The sequence below is a fragment of the Somniosus microcephalus genome, chromosome 16 (assembly GCF_052327205.1).
Source record: "Somniosus microcephalus isolate GS21.2 chromosome 16, FLI_Smic_1.0, whole genome shotgun sequence".
NCBI lineage: Eukaryota > Metazoa > Chordata > Chondrichthyes > Squaliformes > Somniosidae > Somniosus > Somniosus microcephalus.
Window position 1 is genome coordinate 10,468,569 of NC_141002.1, and position 16,717 is coordinate 10,485,285.

The 16,717-nt window shown below is 49.5% G+C and overlaps 1 protein-coding gene across 1 annotated transcript in view; it reads right to left on the reverse strand.

Annotated features, from left to right (window-relative positions):
* Nucleotides 1-623: 623 nt before the first annotated feature.
* dgki (diacylglycerol kinase, iota) overlaps nucleotides 624-16,717 on the reverse strand; it is a 369,448-nt gene continuing 353,354 nt past the window's right edge. Inside the window, exons 27-31 of the mRNA XM_086008600.1 lie at nucleotides 14,732-14,769; nucleotides 13,021-13,141; nucleotides 8,320-8,356; nucleotides 3,670-3,769; nucleotides 624-1,833 (exon numbers count right to left, since the gene is read on the reverse strand). Of these exons, the coding sequence (XP_085864726.1) occupies nucleotides 1,717-1,833; nucleotides 3,670-3,769; nucleotides 8,320-8,356; nucleotides 13,021-13,141; nucleotides 14,732-14,769 (413 nt within the window). The 3' untranslated portion in view covers nucleotides 624-1,716. The remainder of the gene's footprint in view (nucleotides 1,834-3,669; nucleotides 3,770-8,319; nucleotides 8,357-13,020; nucleotides 13,142-14,731; nucleotides 14,770-16,717) is intronic.

Sequence of the window (16,717 nt, forward strand, 5' to 3'; positions counted from 1 at the left end):
TCTCTACCCCAGAGGGCTGTGGAGGCTCAGTCGTTGAGTATATTCAAGACAGAGATCGATAAATATTTGAACTCTAAGGGAATCAAGGGATATGGGGATGGGGCGGGAAAGTGGAGTTGAGGTCGAAGATCAGCCACGATCTTACTGAATGGCGGAGCAGGCTCGAGAGGCTGTATGGCCTACTCCAGCTCAGATTTCTTATGATTTTAACTATTCGCCCTTTGGTTTCAGAGCAAAAATATGCCAAATGTTACCAGAAAACTAAATTAAATCCCAAAGAAAAGACATCAAAAATATTTTCCACCTGTCCCTTTAAATTGGAAGTCGAAGCAGCTTCTCTTCAAAACATGGTTCGAATGGACGGAGTTGCCATTGGAAACCCCAAAAGGAATATACACAGGGCGCACTGTCAGTGGAGAGTGGGTGGGACCTCGCAGTATCCCAGTCCCCAACCTGGTGCACAGTAGCGGTACCACCTGGTAAAGCTCCTCCCTCCTGTGTTTCCCCTTGTTCCCAATTCAAATCCCATCAGTACAATCAGGTGGAGACAGAACTGGACAGTGGGTGGACAAATAGTGGCTTATCTTCAGTGCTAAGAATACCAAGTCAGTAACAACGTCAAGGAAGCTCGACCATGATTTTAACCATCCATCTGCATTCTAAAAGGATGCCAAGCTTCCTCTGGTTACAGATACTTAACTTGGCGACCATCGCGAAACTCTGCCCAAACAAGTGGCAAAGGCGGCTACAAAAATAAACTTGCAGAACAAAACATTGTACAAATGTGTGTATCTGCCCACTGATGAAATAGTGTGGTTCTGACTGGCATCCTACAGGAAAAACCCATCTCTTGTTCCTGTACTCAGAATCGTCCAAAGCCAGGAGTTTCTCAGCTAAAGCCAGCCCTCTAGGCTTGTCCTAAGAGCGCAAGAACTGACCTCACTTTGGCTCAATCCAGCAATTCAGCACAGAGCACCAGTGCCTCTCTTGCCTGTTGAATGCTCTCCGAGATAGTATCAACATCTCAAACTCTGTCCCCTGTATGGAAAGTCAATCATCATTTGCCAAAGCAAGGTCATTGACACATGCATTAGGTTAAGGAAAATCTCTAACTTGCCCATTAGCACCCCACGTATAAATTCTCTGAGTCTTACTATGTCCTTAACAACCACTGTCAAACTCTGGAGATCCCTGTTCGGTTGTTACGTTCTGGAGGTGTGCACACAGTATCAGCAGGCTTTGTTCTGCAGACCTCTTCTGATTTGCTTGGAGATAGAATTGATTGCGGGTGGGAGATAGCAAAAGGTCCCAGTTGTTGTACGTGAGGGAAGCTTGTAGAATGATCACTCTCCTTGTGTTGAAGTGGAGAATGTTGCCGTCTCCTTGTGGCAGTTCTTCTCGTTGTTTGTGATGAGATACTATGGTGCTGAGATTGGACGAGAAGTGATTTGCTGCCACAGCGCGGAAGAGTTCCAACGAGCCAGTGGTGTGCAGCTGGCTCCTGTCCTTAGTGTGAGCTGTCTGAAAAGTAGTAGGCTCCTTTACTGCTGTCTCAGTAACTAGCTTCTCTTGCCCCAATCTTTCCCTAAAGTAATGCCACTCCCTTTTCACTCATCAAGCAGCAGGGTTTAAAGGGATGCAGTTACTGTGAATCCCACGGGGAAACGCAAATAGCTCCTTTGGGACCCCTTCTGTGTCTCCCCAACATCCTCGTTCTCAGACTGCTGTCTCCAGGTCCTCACGTGCCACCAGCTGGTAATGCTGTCTGTTCTCCAGGTATGCAGCAAGCTCCAGGTCTCCGGCCTCCTGTGCTTTGTGCCTTGGAGTGTTGCCCTGGTGCGGAAACAGAAACAGAGGCAAAGAAGGAATAGACAAAGTTGGCATAGGCAAAAAAAAAAAGTACAGAAGTAAGAAAATCCCCGGGGTGCAAGGCAGTATCTGTGGTGCCTCTGTGTCTTCAAGTGTGTCGTGTATTGATGGATGGATGAGTGCATTTTCTTTATTCATTCTCGGGATGTGGGCATCGCTGGCAAGAGTGGCATTTATTGCCCAACTCTAGTTGCCCTGAGAAGGTGGCGATACAACTGAGGGGCTCGCTAGGCCATTTCAGAGGGCAATTAAGAGTCAACCACGTTGGTGTGGGACTGGAGTCACATGCAGGGTTAGGACGGCCGGTTTCCCACCCTAAAGCACATTAATGAACAGTTGGGTTTTTATGACAATCTGACAGCTTCATGGTCACTTTTAATGATACCAGCTTTTTAATTTCCAAATATTTTAAAATTAAATTTAAATTTTCAAATTGCCATAGTGGGATCTGAACTCACATTTTCTAGATTACCAGTCCAGTAACATTACCAGTACAGTACCGTACCAATACATCAGAGAGAGTGTGTGAGTGTCAACCTGTGCACACATCACCATGTGAGAGTAAATGCATATGTATTGCTGTGGGTGTCAGTGTGATGTGTGTTTGAGTCTGTGTGGTTGGTGGGTGTGCTGTGCGTGTGTGTGTTTGGGTGTGAATCGAGTGTGTGCGTAGCAGTATTGGGGTAATTGAAAAGCTGAACAAAACATCAGAAGGTTAAATACGGGTGCACTGACGGAAAATAAAAGCAAATGGGAATGCAGCCTGCGAATACCTTTCACACATGCAAAAGCAATGAAAACCTTAAATCTACAAAACTATCAGCTTCACTACAGTAAAAAGAGGTAAATAAGTTAACAAACTCCATTAGCAGAGGGACAGAGCAGGAAACAGTATTGTTGTTTCAGGGATCAGTCCGAGGCTTTCTTTAGTACTGTGCGGGGGGGCCCTAATCATAGGAAGGATGTTACTAGAGTAAAGAGAAAGAAAGAAAGCCTTGCATTTATATAGCGCCTTTCACCACCACCGGACGTCCCAAAGCGTTTACAGACAATGAAGTGCTTTAAAAATAAATGTAGTCACTATTTTAATGTAGGAAATGCAGCAGCCAATTTGCGCACAGCAAACTCCCATAAACAGCAATGTGATAATGACCAGATCATCTGTTTTATTTAGTGATGTTGATTGAGGGATAAATATTGGCCAGGACACCGGGGATAACGCCCCTGCTCATTTTCGAAACAGTGCCATGGGACCTTTTAGTGTACCTGAGAGAGCAGACATGGCCTCGATTTAACATCTCATCCGAGAGACGACACCTCCGACAGTGTAGCGTTCCCTCAGCACTGCCCCTCCGACAGCGTAGTGCTCCCTCAGCACTGCACTGGAGTGTCAGCCTAGATTTTTCTGCTCAAGGGTCTGGAGTGGGACTTGAATCCACAATAAAGATGACATTTAAGAGGTTGGCAACAAAGGTGGTTTGAGTATCAGGCATTTAAATTATGAGAAAAGACTGAGGGAGTTCTTTGGAAAGAAGGTTTTGAGGTGATCAAGTTGAAATTTTCATGATTCTGACGGGAACTACCAAATTGATCGCAAGCCAACATTTTATCAGGAGGGCCAGTGAATCAGACAATATAATAGGGTTAAAAGACAGTTTGGATGTATTTCTGGAGCGAGAAGGGGTTGATATGGCAAGAGGCAGGTAGGTGGGGCTGATTTATGAAATAGGGACGGGTTTGTGGGCCGAATGGTCTGTTCTTGTTTCTAATAATTCTCCCATCCTTAGAACGGTCTCTCACCTCCAAATCAGTCTGCATCAGTGAGGCCCCGGCATCGATTAGAAAACGACAGATTGTGCGATACCGATGAAACGCTGCTTTGTGTAAAGCTGTCTCGCCCCTAGCAAGGAAATCAAAAGGTCACAACCCGTTAACTAAACTTTGAACTCAGTCTCCTTTTCATATAGTGTCAAACAATCTGTCTCTCCGGAGGGGGAGAATTTTGTGCTCTTCAAGGTGAAGGATGTTAGTGGTTGGGAATGGAACAGTTTCCACTTAAACACCATGTCCTGCAGTGGTTATCAAACCTTTGAGTGTGGGGGACCCTCTGCAAATATTGACACATTCCCATGGACCCTCTGCAAATATTGACACATTCCCATGGACCCCCTGCAAATATTGACACATTCCCAGGGACCCACTGCAAATATTGACACATTCCCAGGGACCCTCTGCAAATATTGACACATTCCCATAGACCCACTGCAAATATTGACACATTCCCAGGGACCCTCTGCAAATATTGACATATTCCCATTGACCCACTGCAAATATTGACACATTCCCAGGGACCCTCTGCAAATATTGACACATTCCCATGGACCCACTGCAAATATTGACACATTCCCAGGGACCCTCTGCAAATATTGACATATTCCCATGGACCCACTGCAAATATTGACACATTCCCAGGGACCCGCTGCAAATATTGACACATTCCCAGGGACCCACTGCAAATATTGACACATTCCCAGGGACCCACTGCAAATATTGACACATTCCCAGGGACCCTCTGCAAATATTGACACATTCCCAGGGACCCACTGCAAATATTGACACATTCCCAGGGACCCACTGCAAATATTGACACATTCCCATGGACCCTCTGCAAATATTGACACATTCCCAGGGACCCACTGCAAATATTGACATATTCCCATGGACCCCCTGCAAATATTGACACATTCCCATGGACCCACTGCAAATATTGACACATTCCCAGGGACCCACTGCAAATATTGACACATTCCCAGGGACCCTCTGCAAATATTGACACATTCCCAGGGACCCTCTGCAAATATTGACACATTCCCAGGGACCCTCTGCAAATATTGACACATTCCCAGGGACCCACTGCAAATATTGACACATTCCCAGGGACCCTCTGCAAATATTGACACATTCCCAGGGACCCTCTGCAAATATTGACACATTCCCAGGGACCCTCTGCAAATATTGACACATTCCCAGGCACCCCCTGCAAATATTGACACATTCCCATTGACCCCCTGCAAATATTGACACATTTCCGTGGACCCACTGCAAATATTGACATATTCCCATTGACCCCCTGCAAATATTGACACATTCCCAGGCACCCACTGCAAATATTGACACATTCCCAGGGACCCTCTGCAAATATTGACACATTCCCAGGGACCCTCTGCAAATATTGACACATTCCCAGGGACCCTCTGCAAATATTGACATATTCCCATTGACCCCCTGCAAATATTGACACATTCCCAGGGACCCTCTGCAAATATTGACACATTCCCAGGGACCCACTGCAAATATTGACACATTCCCAGGCACCCACTGCAAATATTGACACATTCCCAGGGACCCACTGCAAATATTGACACATTCCCAGGGACCCACTGCAAATATTGACACATTTCCATGGGCCCACTGCAAATATTGACACATTCCCAGGGACCCTCTGCAAATATTGACATATTCCCATTGACCCACTGCAAATATTGACACATTCCCAGGGACCCTCTGCAAATATTGACATATTCCCATTGACCCACTGCAAATATTGACACATTCCCAGGGACCCTCTGCAAATATTGACATATTCCCATTGACCCACTGCAAATATTGACACATTCCCAGGGACCCTCTGCAAATATTGACATATTCCCATTGACCCACTGCAAATATTGACACATTCCCAGGGACCCACTGCAAATATTGACACATTCCCAGGGACCCACTGCAAATATTGACACATTCCCTTGGACCCACTGCAGATATTGACACATTCCCAGGGACCCACTGCAAATATTGACACCTGTGAAATTCTATAAATATTGGCACACTCTAGGGACCCCTGCAAACGTTGACATATCCCACGTCCTAACCCAAAAAACACTGCCAGCTAGCCAAGGGGGAAAGTTTTTTTTAATTAATAATGTGCTGGTAAATCAGCAGACAAAGAATTCTAATGCCAGATGGACAGAAATATGATGATCTCCAAGGGCCCATGGACCCAATGCCCAACTGCACTCAGTGTAACATTATCCCTTACTGGGAGCCTCTCTGACCATGATTGCAAATTTAATGCTAACAGATCTAAATTAGGGAAATTGGAGGTAATTTTGACTGTACGCGATAGTGTAAAACATAGAAGATAGGAGCAGGAGTCGGCCATTCGGCCCCTCGAGCCTGCTCCGCCAGTCAATGAGATCATGGCTGATCATCCAAATTTAGTACCCTGTCCCTGCCTTCTCCCCATATCCCTTGATCCCTTTAGCCTTAAGAAATATATCTAACTCCTTCTTGAATATATTTAATGAATTGGCCTCAACTGCCTTCTGTGGTAGAGAATTCCACAGGTTCACCACTCTCTGGGTGAAGAAATTCCTCCTCACCTCAGTCCTAAATGGCTTACCCCTTATCTTTAGACTGTGACCCCTGGTTCTGGACTCCCCCGCCATCGGGAACATCCTTCCTGCATCTAGTCTGTCTAGTCCTGTTAGAATTTTATAAGTTTCAATGAGATCCCCTCTCATTCTTCTAAACTCCAGCGAGAATAAGCCGAATCGACCCAATCTCTCCTCATACATCATTTCTGCCATCCCAGTTATCAGTCTGGTGAATCTTCGCTGCACTCCCTCCATGGCAAGAACATCCTTCCTCAGATAAGGTGACCAAAACTGCACACAATACTCAAGCTGTGGTCTCACCAAGGCCCTGTACAGCTGCAGCAAGACATCCTTGTTCCTGTACTCGAATCCTCTCGCTACGAAGGCCAACATACCATTTGCCTTCTTAACCGCCTGCTGCACCTGCATGCTTACCTTCAGCGACTGGTGCACAAGGACACCCAGGTCTCGTTGCACTTCCCCTTCTCCCAATCTATTGCCATTCAGATAATAATCTGCCTTCCTGTTTTTGCCACCAAAGTGGATAACCTCGCATTTATCCACATTATACTGCATCTGCCATACATCTGCCCAATTACCCAACCTGTCCAAATCATACTGGAGTTTCTCGGCATCCTCCTCACAGCACACACGCCCACCGAACTTTGTGTCGTCTGCAAACTTGGAGATATTACATCTAGTTCCCTCGTCTAGATCATTAATATATATTGTGAATAGCTGGGGTCCTAACACCGATCCCTGCGGTACCCCACTAGTCACTGCCTGCCACTTGGAAAAAGAGCCGTTTATTCCAACTCTTTGCTTCCTGTCTGCCAGCCAGTTCTCTATCCAAGTCAGTACCTTGCCCCCAATCCCATGTGCTTTAACTTTACATGCTAATCTCTTATGCGGGACCTTATCGAAAGCCTTCTGAAAGTCCAAATACACCACATCCACTGTATTCTGTCCTCCTCATGACTATGATTCGACAGACAGCTAAACCCTCATCACCAAACAGGAGGCGTTGATACTTTTTTATCCAGTTTAATGACACAGGGTGAAACTACAGAGGGAACAAGAAATTACAACATCAAATAAGGCTGATTGGTATCACAATCACAATCTGAATACACAAAATAAACTTAGGATAGTAGAATGAAACGTTACTACTATAACTCAATGGTTCTATTACAATTTGAGGTAAGTATGATACAACAATCAAAAGTCTAACACAATAATGCCAGGGGAAAGACTAGTAGCTAGCTACCACAGAGCTCCACAAAGTGCGATATATTAACTCACCTGGCCACAAATATCAAAAAATGGTGACATAGATCAAACGTAAAGAACATCTGATAAAAGGCTACTTACAGACAATGCCAACCAAGGGGGAAACTGAGAAGGATGGCGTTAGATACTGTAGGCATCACCAGCCATGAATTCAAGAGCTCCCTTGTGGTTCTGTTTTACTTTCACTTTCTAATAATGTTACATGACATAAATCAACAATAAGGAGGTAAGTAGTAGAACACTAGGGGGAGACAAAAACACAATACCAAAGTCTCATAGGAGACATAACACACTGGTTCTCCCTTATCTATTCTACCAGTTACATCCTCAAAAAATTCCAGTAGATTAGTTAAGCACGATTTACCTTTTGTAAAAACGGGTGACAGCGAGTCAACAGCCCATTGACTTCAATGGAGATGAAAATGGGGACTGATGTAAAAGGGGCTGCCGACTGGCTATCACCCGTGTTACACTATCGCACAAAGTCAACATTACCACAGTGTGTACTGTACACCCAAGACCACAGAAACTAGGTTGAGATCACCCAAAATCATCTCGCATAGAACCATGATAAACCAGAGACTTATATCCCTGTGCTGGATCCAGATCCCAAGGGGAAAAGGCCATAATTGAACCCTTGCGTCACCTAGCCCTGTCCCTTGTGAAGTTGCCTGCCATTGTTCCAATTTCAAGCCAGTGTGAATAAGTATAATAGACTGATACTCACGTTTCGATTTCTGCAACATCTAATAAATCAGGAGGACCTGAAAGAAATAATAATAGTGTGGAAACCAGGAAACCGATGCATACATGAAATCCTAGTAAAACACAAGATAATCTTGGAAAGGGAGTGAAAACTTAGATTGCACCATTGACAGTCTCTGCCCCAGTATCACATGTAACAGAGCATGGACTGACAGTGTGGACAGGGACTGACCGGGGGGGGTAACAGAGCATGGACTGAGAGTGTGGGGACAGGGACTGACCGGGGGGGGGTAACAGAGCATGGACTGAGAGTGTGGACAGGGACTGATGGGGGTGGGGGTAACAGCATGGACTGAGAGTGTGGGGACAGGGACTGACCGGGGGGGGGGGGGTAACAGAGCATGGACTGACAGTGTGGGGACAGGGACTGACGGGGGGGGGGGGTAACAGAGCATGGACTGACAGTGTGGGGACAGGGACTGACCGGGGGGGGGGGGTAACAGAGCATGGACTGAGAGTGTGGGGACAGGGACTGATGGGGGCGGGGGTAACAGAGCATGGACTGAGAGTGTGGGGACAGGGACTGATGGGGGGGGGTAACAGAGCATGGACTGAGAGTGTGGGGACAGGGACTGATGGGGGGGGGTAACAGAGCATGGACTGAGAGTGTGGGGACAGGGACTGATGGGGGCGGGGGTAACAGAGCATGGACTGAGAGTGTGGGGACAGGGACTGATGGGGGGGGGGTAACAGAGCATGGACTGAGAGTGTGTGGACAGGGACTGATGGGGGCGGGGGTAACAGAGCATGGACTGACAGTGTGGGGACAGGGACTGACCGGGGGGGGGGGGGGGGTAACAGAGCATGGACTGAGAGTGTGGGGACAGGGACTGACCGGGGGGGGGGGGTAACAGAGCATGGACTGAGAGTGTGGGGACAGGGACTGATGGGGGTGGGGGTAACAGAGCATGGACTGAGAGTGTGGGGACAGGGACTGGCCGGGGGGGGGGGGTAACAGAGCATGGACTGACAGTGTGGGGACAGGGACTGACTGGGGGGGGGGGTAACAGAGCATGGACTGAGAGTGTGGACAGGGACTGACCGGGGGGGGGGGTAAACAGAGCATGGACTGAGAGTGTGGGGACAGGGACTGACCGGGGGGGGGGGTAACAGAGCATGGACTGACAGTGTGGGGACAGGGACTGATGGGGGCGGGGGTAACAGAGCATGGACTGAGTGTGTGGACAGGGACTGACCGGGGGGGGGGGGGTAACAGAGCATGGACTGAGAGTGTGGACAGGGACTGACCGGGGGTGGGGGTAACAGAGCATGGACTGAGAGTGTGGGGACGGGGACTGATGGGGGCGGGGGTAACAGAGCATGGACTGAGAGTGTGGGGACAGGGACTGACCGGGGGGGGGGGGGTAACAGAGCATGGACTGAGAGTGTGGGGACAGGGACTGATGGGGGCGGGGGTAACAGAGCATGGACTGAGAGTGTGGACAGGGACTGACCGGGGGGGGGGGTAACAGAGCATGGACTGAGAGTGTGGACAGGGACTGACCGGGGGTGGGGGTAACAGAGCATGGACTGAGAGTGTGGGGACGGGGACTGATGGGGGCGGGGGTAACAGAGCATGGACTGAGAGTGTGGGGACAGGGACTGACCGGCGGGGGGGGGGGTAACAGAGCATGGACTGAGAGTGTGGGGACAGGGACTGATGGGGGCAGGGGTAACAGAGCATGGACTGAGAGTGTGGGGACAGGGACTGACCGGGGGGGCGGGGGTAACAGAGCATGGACTGAGAGTGTGGGGACAGGGACTGACCGGGGGGGCGGGGGTAACAGAGCATGGACTGACAGTGTGGGGACAGGGACTGATGGGGGCGGGGGTAACAGAGCATGGACTGAGAGTGTGGACAGGGACTGACCGGGGGGGGGTTAACAGAGCATGGACTGAGAGTGTGGGGACAGGGACTGACCGGGGGGGGGGTAACAGAGCATGGACTGAGAGTGTGGACAGGGACTGATGGGGGTGGGGGTAACAGAGCATGGACTGAGAGTGTGGGGACAGGGACTGACCGGGGGGGGGGGGGGTAACAGAGCATGGACTGACAGTGTGGGGACAGGGACTGACGGGGGGGGGGGTAACAGAGCATGGACTGACAGTGTGGGGACAGGGACTGACCGGGGGGGGGGGTAACAGAGCATGGACTGAGAGTGTGGGGACAGGGACTGATGGGGGCGGGGGTAACAGAGCATGGACTGAGAGTGTGGGGACAGGGACTGATGGGGGGGGGTAACAGAGCATGGACTGAGAGTGTGGGGACAGGGACTGATGGGGGGGGGTAACAGAGCATGGACTGAGAGTGTGGGGACAGGGACTGATGGGGGGGGGTAACAGAGCATGGACTGAGAGTGTGTGGACAGGGACTGATGGGGGCGGGGGTAACAGAGCATGGACTGACAGTGTGGGGACAGGGACTGACCGGGGGGGGGGGCTAACAGAGCATGGACTGAGAGTGTGGGGACAGGGACTGACCGGGGGGGGGGGGTAACAGAGCATGGACTGAGAGTGTGGGGACAGGGACTGATGGGGGTGGGGGTAACAGAGCATGGACTGAGAGTGTGGGGACAGGGACTGGCCGGGGGGGGGGGTAACAGAGCATGGACTGACAGTGTGGGGACAGGGACTGACTGGGGGGGGGGGTAACAGAGCATGGACTGAGAGTGTGGACAGGGACTGACCGGGGGGGGGGGTAAACAGAGCATGGACTGACAGTGTGGGGACAGGGACTGACCGGGGGGGGGGGGTAACAGAGCATGGACTGACAGTGTGGGGACAGGGACTGATGGGGGCGGGGGTAACAGAGCATGGACTGAGTGTGTGGACAGGGACTGACCGGGGGGGGGGGTAACAGAGCATGGACTGAGAGTGTGGACAGGGACTGACCGGGGGTGGGGGTAACAGAGCATGGACTGAGAGTGTGGGGACGGGGACTGATGGGGGCGGGGGTAACAGAGCATGGACTGAGAGTGTGGGGACAGGGACTGACCGGGGGGGGGGGGTAACAGAGCATGGACTGAGAGTGTGGGGACAGGGACTGATGGGGGCGGGGGTAACAGAGCATGGACTGAGAGTGTGGACAGGGACTGACCGGGGGGGGGGGTAACAGAGCATGGACTGAGAGTGTGGGGACAGGGACTGACCGGGGGTGGGGGTAACAGAGCATGGACTGAGAGTGTGGGGACGGGGACTGATGGGGGCGGGGGTAACAGAGCATGGACTGAGAGTGTGGGGACAGGGACTGACCGGGGGGGCAGGTAACAGAGCATGGACTGACAGTGTGGGGACAGGGACTGATGGGGGCGGGGGTAACAGAGCATGGACTGAGTGTGTGGACAGGGACTGACCGGGGGGGGGGGGTAACAGAGCATGGACTGAGAGTGTGGACAGGGACTGACCGGGGGTGGGGGTAACAGAGCATGGACTGAGAGTGTGGGGACGGGGACTGATGGGGGCGGGGGTAACAGAGCATGGACTGAGAGTGTGGGGACAGGGACTGACCGGGGGGGCGGGGGTAACAGAGCATGGACTGAGAGTGTGGGGACAGGGACTGACCGGCGGGGGGGGGTAACAGAGCATGGACTGAGAGTGTGGGGACAGGGACTGACCGGCGGGGGGGGGGGTAACAGAGCATGGACTGAGAGTGTGGGGACAGGGACTGATGGGGGCAGGGGTAACAGAGCATGGACTGAGAGTGTGGGGACAGGGACTGACCGGGGGGGCGGGGGTAACAGAGCATGGACTGACAGTGTGGGGACAGGGACTGATGGGGGCGGGGGTAACAGAGCATGGACTGAGAGTGTGGGGACAGGGACTGACCGGGGGGGCGGGGGTAACAGAGCATGGACTGACAGTGTGGGGACAGGGACTGATGGGGGCGGGGGTAACAGAGCATGGACTGAGAGTGTGGACAGGGACTGACCGGGGGGGGGTTAACAGAGCATGGACTGAGAGTGTGGGGACAGGGACTGACCGGGGGGGCGGGGGTAACCGAGCATGGACTGAGGGTGTGGGGCTGGGGACTGACAGTGTGGACAGGGACTGACCGGTGGGGGGGGGGGGTAACAGAGCATGGACTGAGAGTGTGGACAGGGACTGGCCGGGGGGGGGGGCGGTAACAGAGCATGGACTGAGAGTGTGGTAATGGGGACTGAGCTCACCTTAGCTCATAACACATAACACAGCTGGGACCAACAGCTAACCCGCTGTATTGTTATATAAACCCAACGAGTTCACTTGCCAGACTGGCCTACATGTAACTCCAGTGGCAAGCTCCGCGCTCATAAAAGGAATAAGCTACAAATGGTGTTGAGGCAGAGATCAGCCTTGATCTGATAGAATTATGGAACTGGCTCGAAGGGCTGAATGGCCTCTTCCTGTTCCTATGCTCCTAAATGCTGGTTGCCTCATTCTCACGTTATGTGACAAGGATAGACTATGATTGGGGCACATGGACAATGTATCCAGAATAGGGCTGTCATTAGGATTTGATGTCATTCACCTCTTACAGTGGGTTACTCCATGGCTAATCCAGCAGACAAACATGTGGAATGTAGCTATCAGATGGCATCTAAAACCACTGGCAGCTCTTGTCATATCAACAGACTAAAGAATTGTATACGGTTGATGTAACATATGAAGCGTGTCCAAAGCTCACCATGTTCTATGATGTACTTTACAAGTTCCTTATGGCCATTCTTTGCAGCGCAGTGTAACACCGAGTATCCTTCGGAGCTGCTCACCATCAGGCTCACTCCCTTATTACAGTAGTCTATGAACTAGGATACACACAGGAGCAAAAGATTACACGTCCGTGTACTTATACATGTTCAGCTGTTAACGGTTGACAGGTCAAGGCAATAGACAGTTCCCACAATGCACAGCAATCGCAAACATAGGACGCCACCTTTTTCTGCTTCGGTCCCCAGACCCCCGTAAGAGCATAAGGAAAGCTCATCCTTCTAGTAAAACATCATCATGGTATCTACTTGTATCTTGAATTGGATCACCTGGCAGCACCATAACAGGTAGAGGTTGGCAGCCAGTAGAATTGCAAACAGGTCCTCAAGGGACCATGTTATGAAGTTGAATTCAATAAATCTGGTAATTTGTGGGCTGGCAGCAGAAAAATGGCCATGGAAGTCAATGGATTGTTGTAAACACCCAACCGGTTCACTAATGTCCTTCAGGGAAGGGAACCTGTGGCCCTTACCTGGTCTGGTTTATACGTCACTCCAGTCCCACACTACTGTACATGGTTTACTCTGAATGGCCTCAGGACAATCAGAGATGGGCAATGAATGTGGCCTTGCCAGTGTCACCCGAGAGCAAATGAAATAGAAGTTCCACAAGCCATCTCCTGCTCTGCTCATCCCTCGAACACTGCCCACTTCCTCAGGTGCTTTTACAGCAGTTTCAACAGGGCCAAATTAGTGCCATGCGCATATTGGGTGTATATCAAAGCGCATATCGGGTGTATATCAAAGCGCATATCGGGTGTATATCAAAGCGCATATCGGGTGTATATCAAAGCGCATATCGGGTGTATATCAAAGCGCATATCGGGTGTATATCAAAGCGCATATCGGGTGTATATCAAAGCGCATATCGGGTGTATATCAAAGCGCATATCGGGTGTATATCAAAGCGCATATCGGGTGTATATCAAAGCGCATATCGGGTGTATATCAAAGCGCATATCGGGTGTATATCAAAGCGCATATCGGGTGTATATCAAAGCGTATATCGGGTGTATATCAAAGCGCATATCGGGTGTATATCAAAGCGTATATCGGGTGTATATCAAAGCGCATATCGGGTGTATATCAAAGCACATATCGGGTGTATATCAAAGCGCATATCGGGTGTATATCAAAGCGCATATCGGGTGTATATCAAAGCGCATATCGGGTGTATATCAAAGCGCATATCGGGTGTATATCAAAGCGCATATCGGGTGTATATCAAAGCGCATATCGGGTGTATATCAAAGTGTTTATCAGGTGTATATCAAAGTGCTTATCGGGTGTATATCAAAGTGCTTATCAGGAGTATATCAAAGTGCATATCGGGTGTATATCAAAGTGCATATCGGGTGTATATCAAAGTGCTTATCAGGTGTATATCAAAGTGCTTATCGGGTAAAGCCTTCCTAAGTTAACATGCTCTCTACTAATTGCTGTGAACAAGTACTCAACATACAAAAAAAAACTCTGGGCACCACATTAACTGGATCAAAGTTACTATCCCCTCCATTAAGGGGAAATAGCCAATGTCAAGCCAAGTACCATGACCACTAGGCTACCGTGCCGTATTGTGTTTCCTTCCATGTACGTATAACCTGCCCGAATTCCAGTCTGCTTCATTACCTTTTGTAGGTCACCCTCCAGGACTGAATGAAGAAGTTCTGAAAGAAAGACACGGGCCAACATGTTAGACACAGCAGTGAACATAAGGCACTGTCCAATCAGAGCCAACATGTTAGACACAGCAGAGAACATAAGGCACTGTCCAATCAGAGCCAACATGTTAGACACAGCAGAGAACATAAGGCACTGTCCAATCAGAGCCAACATGTTAGACACAGCAGTGAACATAAGGCACTGTCCAATCAGAGCCAACATGTTAGACACAGCAGAGAACATAAGGCACTGTCCAATCAGAGCCAACATGTTAGACACAGCAGAGAACATAAGGCACTGTCCAATCAGCTGCTTAAAAATGCAACATTTGGAATAGCTGTCCATCCAATGATGGTTAATAATGACCATTCGGTTACAAACAGTCAAAGATAGCAAATTAAAAATGATGTTCTAGTAAATTCTTCTATGTTAGAACTCTCCCGCTTCTGCACTTTCTTTCCACACAGGTGGCGTTAAGAGGAATAGAAGCTGAGGGTTACTGAGGGATAAAGAATTGTAACAAGTATAAATGGAGGATTTATAACTCATATACAAGGATTCCAGTCGGCAGAGAATTTGGACAAATTAGAAAGAGAAGCGGAAGTAAGCTAAAAAAAAAAAGGAACTAGAGACCAAGAGAAATAACCGTAACCGATTTAGAAATATATACATGCAATAAAGAAAAGTGAAATTCCTGATGTGTTTAAACTGCCAGTACATCACACAAAGTGCCTTTCCGTGACCGAGAGCCACAGCATTTAAATAGAGAGCGGTTAAAAGTTGATATTAAAAGAGTATCTAACAGTTAACTTGCTGTTTAAGGAGACTGGCTGCTGTCACTGCAGCCCAAGAGCACTTTAAGCAGCAGAGGCGTGCGTTACACACGGTGCCAGTTTTGGATTGGCAGCTGCCCTGTGGGGTATTGTGGGATTGCTAGCTACACGTTTAATGAACATTCTGTTATGATGATCACCTGGGACCTGTCCCAGGCTGTGGCTGCAGTGTGTACATCTACAAGCTGCACTGCAGCAACTCGCCAAGGCTTCTTCGACAGGACCTCCAAACCTTTACCACCTAGAAGGACAAGGGCAGCAGGCACACGGGAACACCACCACCTCCAAGTTCCCCTCCGAGTCACACACCATCCTGACTTGGAAGTATATCGCCGTTCCTTCATCGTCGCTGGGTCATAATCCTGGAACTCCCTCCCTAACAGCACTGCGGGTGTACCTTCACCACACGGCCTGCAGCGGTTCAAGAAGGCAGCTCACCACTGTGATGAAATATTGCCATTCATCACTCATCTGTATTCTCTGTGTGATTGTGCCTGTGACTGTGGTTTAGTTTCAGTTTCATTTCCTTACCTCAGTTCCGTTTCCTCACCTTGTATTGTATTGTGTGTAGGGCTCCGCCCATACCTGGCCCCTATGTAAGCAGGCTCAGGTGTGCCTCACATCCAGTACTGCAGACCTCTGGATGGAAGACACCTCTCCACTGTGTGTTACCTTCTAAGTTAATAAAAGCCTTGTTTTGTTCCGCTAACATTGAGTCTCGGATTTATTGAGGCACATCAACCACCACCTTCTCAAGGGCAATTAGGGATGGGCAATAAATGCTGGCCTTGCCAGCGACGTGCACATCCCGAGAATGAATTTTTTGAAAACTCATTACTATTCACCAAGTTCCACCGTGACCACCTCTTTATTCAGGAAGTGGTCAGCAGGTTGCTGAAGTTGGCTTTTTAGGTCTCCAGCAGAGGAGGAACTAGTCTGTAAGAAAATAAAAAGATTAAATGGCCTTAAAATGGACAGAAGTTTATATTCCAACTTTCAGTCTTAAAAGAGCTCGGGACTGAAATTAATGAAGCTTTAACAGAAATCTTTGCTCGTGCTACCCAGCCAGCCTACAGTTCCCAACCCACCCAAGGGCTTCCTCTCATCTCACTTTGCTGTG